This window comes from Sinocyclocheilus grahami, unplaced genomic scaffold (assembly GCF_001515645.1).
Source record: "Sinocyclocheilus grahami isolate Dianchi unplaced genomic scaffold, SAMN03320097.WGS_v1.1 scaffold501.1, whole genome shotgun sequence".
In the NCBI taxonomy this organism is placed as follows: Eukaryota; Metazoa; Chordata; class Actinopteri; order Cypriniformes; family Cyprinidae; genus Sinocyclocheilus; species Sinocyclocheilus grahami.
The window spans coordinates 299,512-319,300 of NW_015505680.1; the positions used below are offsets into that span (position 1 = coordinate 299,512).

The window sequence follows — 19,789 nt, forward strand, 5'->3', positions numbered from 1 at the left end:
CCTGAAATGTTTGTCTTTTCATCCTGAAATGTTTGTCTTTTCATCCTGAAATGCGAGGCAAATGTTGGATCACAATAATTATGAACCACAATTTCCACAAAATCCCTTCACTCAAGTGGGATGTTCTCTTTTATTCTGGAGGGCAATGACTGTGACATCTAGCGTATTTTGCAGTATTAAACACGTATTTATACTGATTTCATCAGGCTCCGAAACTCTTCAAAAAGAACACAAAGAATGGTCTTCTCAGCTGCCATAGTTGCAACTCTTGCGTCATCATAACAGGGTGCTCAACGCACCACCGTTTCCGTTTAAAAAAACGTTTTGCACAGTTTTTGTCGTTGCTGAACGCAACCCTGCTCATACTCAGGTTTATAGTCTAATACTGCCACTTTGTGGTCTCCTGTATTAATGCTTGAAAGGTGCAGTCAGCTCATTTTACTTCGTCAGCAGATGGCGCTGTGGTAAAAGATTTCAGCTGCTCATATCATGTACTGTAGTAATCCAATTTCCATATTGATACATTTGTGTAATTACCACAGCAATGAGCAAGGGAAGATGTGTGCCAATGACTATTGCAACAATGTGAAAAAAAATAAAAAATTAGCAGTGTTATCTGTTTATGACACCTCTGATCTCTTTAATATTGCAACACTAACTTGCAAACGTTTGGGGCATGTCATATTTTTTAAGTAACTGAAACATTTTAGCCACAACACACTGAAGGTTACTGTTTCAAGTAAATGCTGTTCTTTTGATCTTTCTATTCATCAAAAAATTCGGAGAATTTTTTTTTATCATGGTTACCACAAAAAAAATATTAATTAGGGCAATTGTTTTCGACATTGATAATAATAAGAAATATTTCTTGAACACCAAACCATCATCATGTTAGACATACTGATTTTTGAAGGGCCATGTGACACTGAAGACAGGCGTAATGACTGCTGAAAATACAGCTTTACGTACATATTTCATTTTTTAAACATTAAAATAGAAAAAAGTTATTTTCTGATCAAATAAATGCAGCCTTGGTGAGCATAAGAGACTTCTTTCAAAAACCTGAAAAATGTAATGTGCAATTCTCATAACTGCTAATTGTGGCTACATTTCTCATATTAAGTAATGTCTAATTACTTGGGCTTTAATTCACACATGGAGGGTGGCCTACAAAGAATTTGGAGCCCTGGGGGCTCTTAGGACCATAAGTTTTCTGTAAGTAATAATTTAAAACATGATAATAAAAAAAGACAACTACATTCACTTCTGCATTAAACAAATGAATCCATTTATTTACATATTGAAATAAGTAAACCACATAGCTTACAAAATATTATTGTTCTCAAAACAATTGTAATTTAAAGTGCATTGCTTGAATGAAAATATATAAATAAATATTCACAAAAAAAGGAAATTAACACTTTATAAAAAAAATGTAAAAAAAATTACAAAATGGCTTTCGATGGTTACCACAAAAAAAATATTAATTAGGGCAATTGTTTTCGACATTGATAATAATAAGAAATATTTCTTGAACACCAAACCATCATCATGTTAGACATACTGATTTTTGAAGGGCCATGTGACACTGAAGACAGGCGTAATGACTGCTGAAAATACAGCTTTACGTACATATTTCATTTTTTAAACATTAAAATAGAAAAAAGTTATTTTCTGATCAAATAAATGCAGCCTTGGTGAGCATAAGAGACTTCTTTCAAAAACCTGAAAAATGTAATGTGCAATTCTCATAACTGCTAATTGTGGCTACATTTCTCATATTAAGTAATGTCTAATTACTTGGGCTTTAATTCACACATGGAGGGTGGCCTACAAAGAATTTGGAGCCCTGGGGGCTCTTAGGACCATAAGTTTTCTGTAAGTAATCATTTAAAACATGATAATAAAAAAAGACAACTACATTCACTTCTGCATTAAACAAATGAATCCATTTATTTACATATTGAAATAAGTAAACCACATAGCTTACAAAATATTATTGTTCTCAAAACAATTGTAATTTAAAGTGCATTGCTTGAATGAAAATATATAAATAAATATTCACAAAAAAAGGAAATTAACACTTTATAAAAAAAATGTAAAAAAAATTACAAAATGGCTTTCGTGCCTGTTATCTATCGCAACACAATTAAACTTACTTTTAAAATGACCTAAGATCACAGTTTGTCAGGTCTTTGCCCTTTAAAACTTGCTCGAGACTGACAATTAGACCGTAACTTCATGGAAAATCTTGACATTTACCAGACAGAAGACTAACCACACGTCACAGCCTTATATGGTCACAGCATCAGTCACTGCAGTCAAATGAAACATTGACTGATGCAACACAATTTCACAGTATGATGGTACATCCCAAACGTATATTACCATTGAAACTAAAATGAAAACAAAATGCTTTAGTAGCCTACATTACCCAGTTTTGCATGACAGAAGTTGTTTGTCTGTTTCATCAATATCTCATATACAAGTTATCTTGGGTCAGTAGTACAATGTCAAAATGACATGTGATTATTACATTTTCCATGAGGGCTATTGGGTGTAGCAGTGTGTCAGCGATGCCGTTGTTGTTCGGAAACACAGAAAGGCATTTATCTATATATAGTTTGTATTGCCATAAACAATCAAGAACAGGTAGTCAGTTGATGCCATCTACAACATTACCCAAACAAGTTGAGTTATGTCATGGTGTAGTTTAAAGGGTGAGATGCCTCATTTGGTCCCCTTATTAAATTTCTCATGTCTCTCTGTTTGTACACCCATAGATAGCATCAAACTAAAACTTCCTGAAAGCACCTTTGCAGATCTGTCACAGTCTTTGAAGTCAAAGCTGTGGCCAGTAGATCTGTATTCTGAAAGTTAGTGGGGCCAGTTCAAGATATTAAAGTTCAAAATGTGCCACTGTTCTTTCTGTCTATTACAGAATAGGGGCACAAAACGTCTGTCTCAAACTGAAGAAGTTGGCCCATGAAAGCTAAGTTGGGTGAGATGACTTGTCTGCGGCATTTTACGAAGTCAAAGGCCTCGTCCAGACTGACACGTCGAGCGTGAATGAGGTACGCCAGGCAGATGGTGGCTGATCGGGAGATTCCTGCTTGACAGTGGACCAGCACTCGACCACCACTCTCTTTTATTGAATCTGCAGATGCAGTGGAGGTGAGCATTAGTTTTTATGTCATTATTATGTTTCTGAAGAATTAAGAAATGTCTTTTTGTTGATACCACAGGAGGACTTACCGATAAAGTGGATGGCCTCTGGAAAGAGGACACGTATGTCTGCGGCCAGACTGTCCTCCACCTTCAGAGTTTTGTACTGAAGTTCCTCTTCAAACAGGTTGGGACAGGAAGAGGATACGTTGAGCACAGCCGTGATCCCGCATCGCTCCAGAGTCTCCCGTCTGGATGAGTGATGCGCACTGCCCAGAAAGAGGAAGGGGAGGATTTCAACTGGACCACCCTAGAAATCACAAAGGACAAAGGTCAATGAGTGTATTCGAAAGATATTGTGATTTAAATTTAGATCATTCATTATGATTTTGAGATTTCTAATAGCCAACCTGATCATAGAGAGGAGTCTTTCTTCCGGAAACAATGGGCTCTGAATCACTGAAAGCAGGATGATTTGAGCACATGACAGGAGGGCTAAAGCAGAGCTCTGGATAAAGTGCGAAGAACCCGTCAAATCCACCTAGAAATGGTCAAAGAAAACATTTTGTCGTTAATTCTGTGCATTTCGTTTGACCAGGTTTGACAAATGGAGCAAGTAAACATCTCGACGAATTTGTAATAAGCCTCCAAAGTGCAAACTTATATGACCAAATTACATTTTTGATTAGAAATAACCTATGATGCAAATGAAATACACTGCAATACAAGGCAAATTTCTTCTTTCTGATATTTTATATATATTTGTAATTATTTTTTGACTTGAATAAAACCAGTTGAATTAGATGTTACCACATGAAGCACATTTTTATGTTACCTGACAAAACATTTTTACAGTGTATAAAGCAAAGCTGTATGTCATACATAGCTGTATATGATACATTTTCCAACAGATAATATAAATATAGAATTATAGTATCTAATTACTTTCGTTGAAATAGAAGATAATATAGTATATGGTCTGAGTCATGTCAAATCGGGGTCAAATCATATTATTCCAAATCAAATCAGATGTTGCCACATTAATGTTTTGTAGTGTACTTGCCATTTTTACAGTGAAAATAAATGTATGTGAATATATATATATATACACCTTTAAATGTAATTTAGATGTTTTAGACCATTTTTACAGTGTAAGGAAATATATAAAATATAGCAGTTTGGGACAGAATTGCAGTATTCCCCAAAAAAATCAAGGACAACATGTGTAGTTCTGTGAAGTTTACCTTGTAAGAAGCAGATGTGCGTCGAGGCAGACTGGACCTCTGACTGAAGGGCACCGAGGAGGAGACTGGCCAGACTCTCGCTCTTCAGATCTCTGACCGAGCGACTGTTGTCATCCAGGACCACCACCGGAGAGAAGTCCCCGTTGCGCAGCTGGGCCAGGAGCGATTTATCGGCCACCAGCCACTCCAGACACACCACGGAGCTCTTGGACCTCCGTCTCAGCATGGAATTCCAGTTGACGTTGCGGGACTCGAGGATGTGCGCCCGGGAGAAGGCGAGGAACGGCCGGCAGTCCAGCACGATGCATCCCCCAGACGCGAAGAGCTCAGAGGGCGTCCGCAAAATATGAACCAGCTCACTGCATGAGATCTCCAGAGGGTCGCCAATACCCATGACCTCTCCAGACAAAACAACAGCCGTGAGAAAAAAACGGATATTCTTCACAGCATCCACGACAGCGCGTTCAGTGTGGGAACGAATCTGTTAGTCCACTAGAAATGAAGAACTATAAACAATAACAAGAATAGATTACACAAAACAATATTATTTGGTCCGTATAGGCCTGGTGTGTTTTCACAGTATTATTACTTTAAAAAGAACATCGAATAATTTTGTTTTAATATAATCGCTCCCTGTATTTCGTCAAAGCTTAGTTTGAAGTCCTTTATTTGACAGCAGATGTGATTCTACAGTACAGGCGGGGTTGGAAACAGTATTTGTATCGCGTCTCCTCCGCCACAGCCACGCCTTCGTTTTCCACATAAGGAACAGACGTCACGCACGGAAGCACCATATATGGCCCGTTGACTTAGACCGACATTCCATATATGGCTCTTGACGCGCTCTCCCCTCTTTTCCCACTGGCACGTGGTCGTTGGGGTTACCCGTGTTTTTTATTTTGTGACGCGAGTTTAAGCAGTACCATAGAGGCGTAAAACCACAACACACACACACACACACACACACACACACGTTTGAAAACAGTCTATTATGACACCTTTGTGGTTGGCCTGGGGGCTTTGGGCAAGGTCACATCGTTAATCAGGAACATCAAACCACGCGCTGAAGGCGATGTATTGTCATGCTTGACCGCACCATGTAATTTTGTGCGGGTAAAATACACCGCGCTGCAACTTTCCATATAGGTGTACAGTTTCAGTGGGCGATGCAAGCTGTCAGCAGAGAATAACTGCTAAAATGACAAATAGACAGAAAAGATGCTAAGAAAAACCAAAGCACACAAACAATGCAAGTGTAGCTATTTATTGCTACAAAACAGTTTCTATACAATATAAGTGCTTTGCAAACTAGGAAAAATAGAAATGAAGATATCTGTCAAGTTTATAATCATTTCAGAATATAATGAAGAACAAAAAATGTTTAGTAAAAATAAGAAAAGTGGACTAATAAACAGTGGTCAGATAAAATAATATATTATCATTTTATTGTTTGATTAAAAATAACATAATGCATTCCAAAGTGCATTACAGCCCAGTATTTAGTCAGAGGTCAAAAGTTGTGTTTTCACATCATGTGACTGTTTGGAAGGAACCATAGACATGTCTAGTTATTTATAGTTAATTTGATCATAAAAATCTTAGAGGTTTTTCTATTATATGCAGGTGTAAAAATAATAGTAATTTCAAAACGTACCTAATTTTTCCAACCAAATATTTAATGTTCATCTGACCTCATCAAAACGCAGCAGATATTATTGAAGTTTTTATACTAAAATGAAGCAATTAAAATAGCAGATAGCAGGAGTGTAGTATGTCTTATCAGACAATTTTATCACAATTTTAGTCATTTTATTTAGCTATATCTGATGTCTCTGAGACACCAAACAAGTAATGTGATATTTAACAGAAGTTATCAAATAAGATTAGGAAATGTATCATGACATATCAACCTGATGCATTGTGTGATATTTTGAGCTATTATGTTTTTATGTTGTAATTGCACTGATTGAAATAATTTCTTGCCTGACAAAATGTGTATTTCACATCACTGTAATATTTTTATCTGTCTGCGGATGACAGTTGAGAATAATAATTTTCTACCAATTCATCTTAAAATCACAAAACCAAACTAAACTATTAGGATTATATCTACAATATATTTAGTTCCTTCGTAATTGAACAATTTTTAAAATGACTGTATGTGCATCTGTATGTGACTGGATAAAGACAAACAGATCAATTTCAAATGTACATCTATATTTAACCCCTAAGAACAAACAACACAGTTGCAGACATTAAGGAGCAGGTTGTTCTCTGGATGCTTGAATGACTCTAAAAGCACGACCTCCCACGCATGCACCTCATTGTGGTTGTCCAGGACTCAGTGTCTAGCCAGCACATTCTCCATGCACGTCCACACAGAAGCGCTATAAAGGGGGGGTTGTACTTGTGAATGAAACAATGTGCAGTGGAGAAATAGGTCATGTGGTGTAAAGTGGAAAAACAACATGAACTCTGAATGCAGGATTATGTTTGGAATTAAATGGCCCAAGGGGCTGGATAATCTTTAACAGCAGTCTGTAATCTGAGGTCGCATTCACAAACGCTGCATTCACACTCTCTCTGTCCCTATCACAGCTTATTTATCTTTCTCTGCACTTTCCCCTCTTTTTTGGGTCTGCGCCGGCTCTTTCTCTGCAGCTTTAAAGAGTAATATCATTAGTTTTGAATGCAATTGAAATGCAATATTTGGTATTCATCGTTTTGACTTCTCCGCACCTTCATTTATCTGTTTGAATGCTTCTTTTTCAATATAAAAGAATATAGTATATGGAATAATTTATAATCACACTCCTCCAGAATTTGATAAGATTCAAGATAACAGTGATTTCTTATAATAAAATGCTGTATTCAGAATTTGACAGTGAAATCAATGCAGACTAGATAATTTTCTGCCATTACACAAGAAACTGTTGTAAATACAATAAATAATAGTCATATTGTGCCGCATGGTGGGATAATAGTTTAAGTAATGTCATTAGTGTTCACTTTGGCTGGGAACTTGGACCTTTTTATAATTGAATTCATTTTCTCCTAGCAAGTGGTACGGGACACAGTTGGTTATTATGTAGCAATAATTACACAAGTTTATTCATTTGCATTTTTATGTTTGTAATGTGTACTTTGTGGCCTCACATTATCTGTTCTTCCTGGTTAAGGACAACTTCATCACAACACAGATAGTTAGGTGATTGACTCATGTTTTTAACTTCAAACCATTGCTTACTACTAGGTTGTCTATCCATAATATTGTTTACCCCTGTGAAAAAGTCATCTCTCTTGAATCAGGAGAGAAATACGAAAAGATAAAGCACCGTTTACATGCAAAAACGATCAAAAACAGTTCAAAACAAATATGCTGGTGGATTTTGGTGTTAGAGGACAACAATGGATGGACTGGAGGAAGCATTATTTTGGTTTATGGACTGGACTATTTTGGCCAGAAGTGATGGCTTAAAGTTAAAACGCCAAAATGATGGATTTGTTTCTTACACACAATGTTTTGCTTCACAAGACATTAATTTGATAGACTGGAGTCGTGTGGATTACTTGTGGATTATTGAGTTTTTATCAGCTGTTTGGACTCTCATTCTGACGGCACCCATTCACTTCAGAGGATACATTGGTGAGCAAGTGATGTAATGCTGATGTAATGTTTCGATGAACAAACTCATGTTGAATTGGCCTGAGGGTAAATTTCAGCAAATTTTCATTTTTGGGTGAACTATTCCTTATGGGTGGTTGGGGATTTTTGGTGAGCTAAGTCAGGTAGACTATTAGTCTGACTCATCAAGCGGGACTGCATCTTAACATTGATCACTGCAGTCAACAAACATCATTTTAATCGTCCCTCAAAAAAAGAAAAAGAAATGCTGTTAATTCATGCTTGGAAGTCTAACATCACACAACTGCAGTTATTGTGTAAATATATGTGCGTCATTACTGTAACATAGATGCAGATAGTTATTTGATCACAGTCATTTGCTGCTATTGTTCACACTTCAGTCACAGTATGCAGTCAGCATTTATTGTAATCAATTGTAGAACCACTACTGTAAAAATTACTGTGAAAGTACAGCAACTTGTAGCCAGGAATAAAATGTAGATTCAAATGAAAGTACAGAAACTAGTAACCAAATGTAAATTTAAATGACGGTAGAAACTAATAGCCAGTATTAAAATAGACATTGAGAAAAAAAAAAAAAAGGTTCACCCACATTTATTTCTGTACAGTGTGGAACGTCACCCACAGGTATGAGCACACCTTTTATTTATTTAAATGACAACAACAAACATATGACACTACTAACACGAGGGAGAATGTGTGTGTATCTATGAGTCACAAATCTGAGAATGGAAATGATGCTTCCTCATTTATGATTGATACAGCCAATCAAATGTGATGCATCACAAGAATACAGACTTATGCTATTGCTCAAAAACACCCCCATATGAAAACTAAAAACGCCTTGCGGTCAGTCTAACCAACATGACTTAAAATGACATCATTATGCCTCATGCTGACAAGAAAGATTATTCTTAACTCTTATGTTCTGTTACAGTTGACCTTACTGTTTTTATATGTGAGGTGTCAGAAAATGTATGTGATGTATGTGTATATCATAACATTATTTTAGATATTTAAGTCTTTGTCTTATTTTTCCTCAGACCTCACCAAAACCCAGGTGGCAGATATTATTGAAGCTGCCTTGTTTATCATGTGACTGGTATCAATTTTAGTAATTCTGTTTCAGTTGAAAAATGAAAAACTACTAATGATCATCTAAGAAATTAAAATAAACAGATGGCAGGAGAGTATCTCTTCACTTTATTATAATTTTAGTAATTTTATTGATTGCGTTATTTAATGTTTTATTTTCAGGCTCCATGAGACCCCAAACTCAAGTAATCAGATTCATATAATAGGTTTTCAATTAGAAATGTTGATTATAATCAGTTCTCAGATTAGGAAATGTTGTATCATGATATATATTAACCTGATACATTAATGTTATATTTTTTTCCGAGCTGTTAAAATAATTCTCTGAAACCCCGAACAGAACATGAGGGCTAAAACGATAAGAAACATCATTTTGTTTTAATGAAAACCATCATTGCATTGATTGAAATTATTTCTGCCAAAATGCACAGTATTTCAAAATATTGTAAAATTTCGGTTGATGGTTGAGAATAAACACTTGTACATATTCAACTCAGCCTAAAATCGCAAAGCAAAACCAAAACCACTTTTGTTAAAAGAAAGAGGAGGAGGATCCTCCCATGCACTGTTTTTCTTTCCTTTAATGTGTGTAAAGAGCAGCTGAGTTCAGCTCTGTCCTCCTTTCTCATTTACTCCCTCAGTCTTGAATTTCCCTTCATTCACTCTCTCTCCCCCGTCTTTTCCCCCTACAATTTCTCACACAACTGCGGCCACTCTTCCATCCCACACTCCTCCTCCTTTTAAGCTTTGTACGTTGTGTTCGTACTTGCCTGATATTAGTCTGAATTTCAGCGCATTTCTTTACATGTCAAATAATTGGTTTGTAACACAACACCATCGCATCAAATGAGAATTTAGTGAAGACTCACTCCACTTGATATGAGATGAACTGTTCATGTTTTAACTAGTGTAGTCAACTGAATGTGTTAATTTAGTGCAATTAATTAAAAAATGGATATGTTATAATAAAATGAACACAATCATGCCTCCTGGCCTGTATCTAAATTACACAAAAAGGGATTTTCCTACCATGGCAGTAAGTCAATTGCTATGTTGTTGTTCATCTTCTTGCTGCTACTACAGGCAATATGTCTATAATAACTGAAAACAAGCAGCTCAGAATGAGTAGGAGACATTTGTGCTAGATAAATAAAATATAAAAAAGATATGTTTTCCATTGTTTCCATTCACATCTGTTTATTTCATCATATGCATATACACCTGTCGCATTAAGTGTGTGTGTGTGTGTATTGAATAATCTATATGTGGTTTTGTGAGTGTCAGGATGAGGGTGTTCATTTTAAGTGCGTAAACTGTTGTGAGGATGGTGCTGTGGGCTGAGGTTAGAGTAACGAGCCATGTAATGTCACAACTTCCTGTTTGGCATAGAAAAAAAATATAGAACTGTCCCTTGTTGCCGTAGCAACAAAATAGGGCCTATTTACTGTCGGAAAATAATTCAATAATACAAAACTGTGACGACTGTTTTTAAGACTAGATATCCTGAATGAATCATTGTATATATGATAACAATTGTACATACATAATTTTTTCATAATTTAAATCGATTTTAAAGGATCATTTTACATTTATAATTAAATTTTTAATTATAATAATACAATTAATTAAAACAATTGAAATTTAAATATTTGATACTTTAATAATCTGTAAATCACCAACAGATGTGTAGACATGCAGATCTTTTTTTTTTAAATAAATATTCTAATTAATTAATTTTACTATTTCCTTTGTTAACTGTTTCCTGTGGATCCAATGATTTATGCAAGTCATGAATGTCGACACCGCCTAATATTTATACTCATGACTAGGTCTTGATGTATGTAGCTAAAATAGTGTTCGCTTGAGAGATGTCCCCTCCACGTTTGTTTAATCAAACCGTCTGTGTCTCATAAAGGATGTTGATGAGTAATCCAGTGAAAAGCTATACTTATTCTATATAAGTGTTCTGTTTCGTATTCTAATTTTTGTTCCAGAGAAAACAATCAAACAAGCCAGGCCAGAAAGCTTGAGGAATAAAAAAGCTAATGTAGTTATCTGCATTAAAAAAAAATGTTTTGGAACAACTGTTCGACCTGTGTTTACTCTGGCAGCGTTTCTTGCCTCCCGTGACGTCACTCGTCTCAGTAAAACAATAGGAAAATGCAGAAAGATGATAAACAATAGATGAAAGCATCAAAACCAGTCAATCAAAATCACAACTGAGCAGAACTTTCAAAATGGATCATTTCCTGTGACTTAAAGGCCTTTCCCCAGAATCTCCAGTGACATGATAATATAAGGATATTATAAACATTAACATTGTGATTTTCTACAAGGCTGCTGTGAAAGAATGAAATACTGTGAAAAGCGCTATACAAATAAAATTGACTTAACATGACCAATGTGACTTCTGAAACATGTTCTAAATTACACAACGGGAGACGTCAGCCACCTGTTCACGCCGAACAACACAACACTGTAACTGAAAGAACTGAAAAACAGTCCCATTATCAATCAGATGAAATGAAGCCATTCTAAACAGGAAGTCTGACAGTCTCTCGCTTACCAAAGGGGAACTTCAGAAGAAAACAAGCGTTTGAGAGTTTTCAGCGTACTCTCCTCTGGCCAGAAGAGCGGATAATCCCCAGGATTAACCAGTTGGCAGGGGAATATTAATTCTAGAAAAACATTGTAATCCAAGAGATTTACCTCTCCCACTTTATCTTTCGCTCTCTCCCACGTGTCTGCCCAACCAAAACGTGTCCTTCATTCATCTGAAACGTGTCTTCCTTTTTTATTTCCAGTGAATTGATATATTTTACATAGGGTGTGTGTGTGTGTGTGTGTATGACTCAGTGTGTAATTGAATAACATATGACAGCACCTGGTGGACAGATAATAATGCAAATTACATTAACCACTAAGATAAACCCAAAATAAATTACCCATGAAAATCTACCTCCTGAGTTTGTCCCTAAATTGTCACATGGTTCCGAACAACACAACACTGTAACTGAAAGAACTGAAAAACAGTCCCATTATCAATCAGATGTAATGAAGCCATTCTAAACAGGAAGTCTGACAGTCTCTCGCTTACCAAAGGGGAACTTCAGAAGAAAACAAGCGTTTGAGAGTTTTCAGCGTACTCTCCTCTGGCCAGAAGAGCGGATAATCCCCAGGATTAACCAGTTGGCAGGGGAATATTAATTCTAGAAAAACATTGTAATCCAAGAGATTTACCTCTCCCACTTTATCTTTCGCTCTCTCCCACGTGTCTGCCCAACCAAAACGTGTCCTTCATTCATCTGAAACGTGTCTTCCTTTTTTATTTCCAGTGAATTGATATATTTTACATAGGGTGTGTGTGTGTGTGTGTGTATGACTCAGTGTGTAATTGAATAACATATGACAGCACCTGGTGGACAGATAATAATGCAAATTACATTAACCACTAAGATAAACCCAAAATAAATTACCCATGAAAATCTACCTCCTGAGTTTGTCCCTAAATTGTCACATGACTTCATGTCAAATAATGATGTCACTAATTTCAGTATGAGTTTTGCCAAGTGATGCTTCTTCTTTTTTTTTCTTTTCTTTTTTTTGGGGGGGGTGTGCTTAAAATTGCCATTAACATTCTATATATATAAATATAAGGTTACACTTTATGTTAAGGTGTCCTTGTTACAGAGTAATTATACATATAAGTACTGAGTAATATTAATTAACTACATGTACTTAGTATATGGTTAGGATTAGGGTTTAGCTTAGGGTTACTTGCATGTAATTATGCATAATTAATTGTTATTATAATAGTAAGTACATGTGTAACACGGACACCTTAACATAAAGTGTTACCAAATATAAACACTAAAATAAATGAAAACTAATGTAATAAATAAATGGAAAAGAGTTCATGTTCATAATATGGTGTCTATTCATATATATATATATATATATATATATGAAAATATCTCATTTTTGTTTTTATCCCCAGTGACATGATAATATTAAGATATTATAAACGTATATGTATCGTTAAAAGTTAGATGTTTTATTATTTTTGAAAGAAGTCTCTTATGCTCACCAATGCTGCATTTATTGGATCAAAATACGTGAAATAGTAATATTGTGAAATATTGTTCTAATCTCAAATAAATGTTTTCTGTTTGAATATATTTCAAATGCAATTTATCGCATGAATGAAGCTGAATTTTCAGCAGCCGTTACTCCAGTCTTCAGTGTCACATTTATATGTAAATGTCTTTAAAAAAAAAAAAAAAAAATCGGTAACACTTTTAAGGTGTCCTGGTTACATATGTTAAATGTACTTACTATTATAATAACAAATAATTATGCATAATTACATGCAAGTAACCCTAAACCAAACCCTAATCCTAACCATATAGTAAGTGCATGTAGTTATTAATATTACTCAGTACTTATATGAATAATTACACTGGACCAAGGACACCTTAAAATAAAGTGTAACCAAAAAATCTTACTGACCTTAACATTATTTAAAAAATCTATATATATTAAAAAAATAAATATGATGTTTTAAATGTTCGCACTGAAGCATTTGAAACTCGTCAGTCTTCTGGGTGTCTGTAGTCATTTATTCATGTGTCTCTTTGGATCACATCCCTCATTCTGTCACACTCATCAGCTCAATGTCCTCCACATCCTCCCCCTCTCCTCTTCTCCTGCTGTCTCTCGCCTCCTCCTGCCGCTTCATGGTCACTCTGTCAGAGCGACACAAAGCAACATGACAGAATGGATGCAAACAAAGTGTGCTTCCTTCCTAATGTTGTCTCTCTGGACAAAATCAGCAGAATGCCATCACAGATCACCCACTGTCATTCTTTCTTCCCCTCCATTCTCTCTTTCCCTTTATGTGCCAACCCTCATGCATGCATATGATATGCAGCTCAGCTCATACATACCCCTTTAGAATCTGACATTTATCAATACTTTATATATAGATTTAAAAAATATTCCTTGCAGCATTAATATATATGTTCTTTGCAGTATCTTACAGATTCTGCAAAACTATGTAAACTTGAGCAAAACGCACACACACACACACACACACACACAATCTGTGGACTTCAGCAGAATATGTTTAAACAAGGTACACTATTATTGATAGCTGTGTTATTGTATTATTAATTACAAGTATTAATATTTTAAATTAGCTTTTATTTTTATATTTTCAGTTTACATTAAAATAGTAATTTAGTTTAAGTTTTAGTAATTTTGTTAGGTGCTTTTTTAATTTTTATTTGGTTTTTAGCTTGATTTTGGTATTTCAATTTTAGTCATTTAAGTACTTCAATTTAAATTTATTTCAGACAATTGCAGAGGCAATATTTATCATTTCATTAAAGTGTTCATCTAATATACATACTTTATTTTATCTCGGGTTTATTGCAATTAATGAAAATGATTTGTAATAGTTTTAGTTAACAGTAAAAACATTGGCCTCAATATTTCATAAACAAACAACGAAAATAATTCCATTCCAGTTCTGTGGAAATCTGATGATCTTCTGTGGGTGCAGATTCCATGTGGGCCTGATTATAATTAATAATTCTTCCAAAATATGAAAATGAATAAAAATATAAACAAATGTCACTTAATGGAAGCTTGTATGAAGTGAAATTTGACTTAAATATAATACTGCTACTATATACAGTAATAGTAACACAAAAGACGCAATGCATCCAATAAATAAAACCCACAAGTACTTTTCTACAAAATGCTCCTTCTTAAAAGTGTGCCTCTGATCAATAACAGCTTGATCATTTAATGACTCATTCTGTTCTTCCCTATCTTTATTTTGGCCCATTTGCTATTTTGTTGTTGTTATTGTTGTTGTTCAAACTATATTAAAAAGCCCCTTTTTAATAGGTTCAGTGCTGTGCATCTAACCATCCTGTTATGACATACCTGAGGTTCACTATGATGACAAGGCTGCCTGTGATGCTGAGTATAGTCAGTATAATCAGTATAATGATGAAACTGCTCCTCTGAAGGCTGTGAAGTGTGGCGTCATAACCCGAGGGCAGGGACGGCAATGTCACAATCAGTCTAGGGGTTGTAGATGGCAGTGGTTTGACTGAGGGAAAGAGAGACAGATGAGAGGAGGACAAATCTATACTAGACCACAATGAGTTATTACTTTCAATAAATATCGCTTACCTTTCAGTTTGAAATACATGCGGGACAGCACAGTCCCCTTTTGATCCTGTAGGAGGCAGCGGTACGTGCCTTCCTCATTGACTTTCAGCTGATTGAGTACAATTTTAGACTCCTCTGTCACCACCAGCGCTTCATACTCCCTGCCATGTGACAGCTTGCAATGAATAATAAACAGTCTGTATTTTAGTACAGTTTAGTAAAAAGATTCAAATTAGAATCAGTGTAATCTGGTCTCTGGATCTCTGGAAGGATCAGTACTTGAGTGTACTTAAAACTGTAGCTTATCAAGTGTTTCTGGTCCCACTTTATATTAAGTGGTCTTAACTACTATGTACCTACATCAATACAATATACTTATTGTGTTCATATTGTATTGCAAAACACTGTTGCTGCTATTGAGGTTGGATACGGGTAAGGTTAGGCACAGGTTTGGTGGTATTGGTAGGTTTAAGGGTGGGTTAATGTGTAAGGGATGGGTCAACAGTGTAATTATAAATGTAGTTACAGAAATTAATTACAGATGTAATTACATGCAGGCATTTTAAAATTGTGTGCAATGTAAAAACATGTATGTACACAATAAGTGCATGGTACCAAATTATTAATTTAAATGTAAGTACATAGTAGTTAAGGCCACTTAATATAAGGTGGGACACACTTAAGTACACTTCTAAAAAGTGTACTTTGTAATAATGTCAAAATAAACGTTTTACCTTAAAGTACATTTTAAATCATTATTTTAATAATCTTTTGTCATGCTTTAAAGAAGTAGCTACTCTTATTTTGATGGGTTGACTCACATACTAAAACACATGTAAAGTGCTTGATTGTAATTTTAACTGCAGTGTTATTCAATATAACATTTAAAGTTATTGTAAATAAAATACTTGTCAGTAAATGATGCAGTACACTTTAACCAAATTTTAAAGACAACAAAAATATGAAATTAGTTATGAAGATGTACTGTAACTGGGTCAAAAAGCTCTCTTAAGTTCAACTAACTGCATTCGATATCAATTTAAACTATAATTAATTTTCATTCATTTTCAAATAACATGCAACTACGTTTCTGAAAACATTACACTTAAGTATATTAAAATATATTATTATAATGAGTACATATTTAATATATTTCTTTTTCGAAAGAGTTGTCTGAAACCGAATTCAAAATGGTTTCAGGATTCTTTGAAAACAGTAAATGTCTTTGTTTGTCTGTGTGCAAGTACATTCTTTTCTCCAGGATGCCAGGAGTAATGGTACTCGGTCTGTCCATTAGACAGACCGAGTACAAGAGCGTGCCAGGGCAGGAAACAGTCCAGCACCACCTCCTCTCCTTCATCTGCCTCGAGATGATGCTCTGGTAGAAACAGAGATAGAATACAAAGAAGAGAGAAGGACAAAAGAGTGTGATGTGTTAATATAGTCAGCTAAACTCATCCTGGTGTGTGTATCCGGGGGTGTTCTGTCTCACCTCCACAGTCTAGTGGCAACGTGGCTGACAAACACGTAAAGAGCCCATACTGACAGGAAGTGCAGTTCATCACTCTTTGATACAACAACCCTGTAACACACAAGCATCCGTATTCAACCACACACCCAATGAGTCATAAAATATACATCATATATACTCCTATGTGTCCTGTGGCACATACACCACCATTTCACATTTCATTTATTACATGTGTTACTTGATGTTTCTTTGTAATTATTTGTGAGATTTACTAGCGGTTATGGAGTATAACTTATTTCTACACCGATTTATTTTCAGTGTACTAACAAAGAATATGTGTGTACAACATTTTGACTGTTCATATGTTCAGAACAATATTATAGAGAAATATCGGGATCCCGAATTTGTACTTACCGCATTTATTTGGACACAGACCTATGAAAACGAGTAATAATAAAAAAAGATAATTAGTTAGAATTAGATGTTCTGACAAGTTATTGCTGTAAAAACATAGCAATGTATGCCCACCCGCCTACCTTGGGCAACAAAAACCTCCAAATGTTTCCGAAGGATTCTCTTTCCTTTCTCCACTATATTAATCATATCCCACTGAATAGAATCTAAACAGGAACAACACAGCATACATTTTAAATGATTTCAGTTGTAAAGTATCTTAATGTTTTTGATGTTTTTGCTCTAAAATGAAAAGACGAGACGTTAGATTAGAGCCTTTTATCTTAAAAAGTGAAAGAGTATATAATCTGCATCCACAAGCGCTCACCTGTCCTGTCTTCTTTCCAGTGCCTCTTGAATTCACTCTGATATTCTGTCCGTGCACGATAGAGTGTTGTAGGATCTAAAGCAAACATCAGATAGCATTCCACATCATCATTTAGAAATATAATTTGAAGACATAAAAAATTGGCCAATCCTGCATGTATTGGTTTAAATGGTTTAAACACACATAATCATTTTCCCAGTTTTTTTAATAATAGCAAAATCATCAAAACTACAAAATAACAAATAGGTAGGTATTTTTATTTTATATTTGAGCTTTTTCAAGGTTTGCCACCCTCTCAATTATTATTTATTTATATATATTTTTTTTTTGTTATTAATTTTAGTTAAAGTTTTAGTAATTTTATTCTGTGTTTTTGTCATTTTATTAGTTGATTTTTTTTATGTATTTTTTTAATGTTTTTATTCATTTTTTTCAGTTTTAGTTTTAGTTATTATAGTTCATCAAGTTAAACTTTACACTGAATGAAAATGAAAAAAAAAAATATATATATATATATATATATATTTTTTTTTATATATATATATATAGATTTAGTTAACTATAATATCCCTAGCCTGGGGAAAAGTTAAGTATTGTATTTTTCAGTCATAGTATAATGACCCCTTTTAATTAATACTTTAATGAAAAATTCAGCATATATTAATGTCTATTAGCATAATAGTAAAATAACTAAACAAGAAAACCCCAAAAATTACTATCCATAAAATCAATTGTTCAGAGAATGTGCTCTATACACCTAATTTCTACTACATCTTACTAATTTTTACAGATATGAATAACAGTATCTCCAAGCTACTCCCGATTATATAACTGCAGTACCTATGACACCATGAAACAGTCTGCTGGTGTCCCGATAGTTGACATAAGCATGCTCAATGATTTGCTTCAGCTCGATCTGATCACGGACAGTGATGTCTTTAACAGAGGACAGGAAGTCTTCATGCACATAACGAACCACCTGGTCACTACAAAATAACAAATAGGTAGGTATTTTTATTTTATATTTGAGCTTTTTCAAGGTTTGCCACCCTCTCAATTATTATTTATTTATATATATTTTTTTTTTGTTATTAATTTTAGTTAAAGTTTTAGTAATTTTATTCTGTGTTTTTGTCATTTTTATTAGTTGATTTTTTTTATGTCTTTTTTAATGTTTTTATTCATTTTTTTCAGTTTTAGTTATTATAGTTCATCAAGTTAAACTTTACACTGAATGAAAATGAAAAAAAAAAATATATATATATATATATATATATTTTTTTTTATATATATATATATAGATTTAGTTAACTATAATATCCCTAGCCTGGGGAAAAGTTAAGTATTGTATTTTTCAGTCATAGTATAATGACCCCTTTTAATTAATACTTTAATGAAAAATTCAGCATATATTAATGTCTATTAGCATAATAGTAAAATAACTAAACAAGAAAACCCCAAAAATTACTATCCATAAAATCAATTGTTCAGAGAATGTGCTCTATACACCTAATTTCTACTACATCTTACTAATTTTTACAGATATGAATAACAGTATCTCCAAGCTACTCCCGATTATATAACTGCAGTACCTATGACACCATGAAACAGTCTGCTGGTGTCCCGATAGTTGACATAAGCATGCTCAATGATTTGCTTCAGCTCGATCTGATCACGGACAGTGATGTCTTTAACAGAGGACAGGAAGTCTTCATGCACATAACGAACCACCTGGTCACACTGCAGACAGGACCACACACTGGGACATGAACCCAGAATCAAAAGCCAGCCGAAAAGAAATGCAAAAGCCATTTAGTAGAGACAGTGAGCTGTGGCCTTCAAAATATCAAAAGTGAATCTTTGGCATTCTTTAGAAATGTCACTTCTGAGCCAAAGAACCCTTATGATGTCATACATGCAGAAACATTCTAAATTCCAAAATATTTAGAAATGTATATGAAGAGGACAGTCACAAAGGATTCTAATCTGACAAATAAATATACCACAAATGTCAGAAATATTAGTGCTTTTGACTTTGTTTTAGACATTTTTTTTGTGAGACTGAAATACATAACCTTTATACTTAAAAATAATATTTGAATTAGCAGGAAATGAACTGCATCTATTTATTTTTCAATTTTATTTGAGTCTTTTTTTTTTTTATCCCAATATTCCGATAATTATTTTTTGTTTAATTTGGGCAA

The 19,789-nt window shown here is 34.4% G+C and overlaps 2 protein-coding genes across 2 annotated transcripts; both read right to left on the bottom strand.

The window, feature by feature from the left end:
- Positions 1-1,936: 1,936 nt before the first annotated feature.
- Positions 1,937-5,115, bottom strand: LOC107554416 (dual specificity protein phosphatase 2-like). The gene is made up of 4 exons (XM_016236906.1): positions 4,410-5,115; positions 3,576-3,706; positions 3,256-3,475; positions 1,937-3,157 (listed from the first exon to the last, which is right to left on the bottom strand). Exons 1-4 carry the CDS (start codon positions 4,801-4,803, stop codon positions 2,907-2,909), a joined length of 996 nt encoding a protein of 331 aa, XP_016092392.1. The 5' UTR covers positions 4,804-5,115; the 3' UTR covers positions 1,937-2,906.
- An 8,683-nt stretch (positions 5,116-13,798) lies between these two features.
- LOC107554399 (izumo sperm-egg fusion protein 1-like) lies at positions 13,799-19,397 on the bottom strand. Its single transcript, XM_016236886.1, has 9 exons — positions 19,178-19,397; positions 18,426-18,542; positions 17,586-17,660; positions 17,341-17,424; positions 16,826-16,921; positions 16,581-16,711; positions 15,355-15,508; positions 15,103-15,271; positions 13,799-13,895 (listed from the first exon to the last, which is right to left on the bottom strand). Exons 1-9 carry the CDS (start codon positions 19,395-19,397, stop codon positions 13,799-13,801), a joined length of 1,143 nt encoding a protein of 380 aa, XP_016092372.1.
- Positions 19,398-19,789: the final 392 nt, after the last annotated feature.

Excerpts from the sequence above, each read along its gene's own strand:
- LOC107554399 (XM_016236886.1), bottom strand. The coding sequence starts at position 19,397 with ATGGCTTTTGCATTTCTTTTCGGCTGGCTTTTGATTCTGGGTTCATGT. Across the intron at positions 16,712-16,825 it reads GTTGCCACTAGACTGTGGAG|AGCATCATCTCGAGGCAGAT; the intron begins GTGAGACAGAAC and ends TGTTTCTACCAG. Across the intron at positions 13,896-15,102 it reads GTCATCATAGTGAACCTCAG|AGTGACCATGAAGCGGCAGG; the intron begins GTATGTCATAAC and ends TCGCTCTGACAG.
- LOC107554416 (XM_016236906.1), bottom strand. The coding sequence starts at position 4,803 with ATGGGTATTGGCGACCCTCTGGAGATCTCATGCAGTGAGCTGGTTCAT. Across the intron at positions 3,707-4,409 it reads GCACATCTGCTTCTTACAAG|GTGGATTTGACGGGTTCTTC; the intron begins GTAAACTTCACA and ends GACCATTTCTAG. Across the intron at positions 3,476-3,575 it reads AGACTCCTCTCTATGATCAG|GGTGGTCCAGTTGAAATCCT; the intron begins GTTGGCTATTAG and ends TGTGATTTCTAG.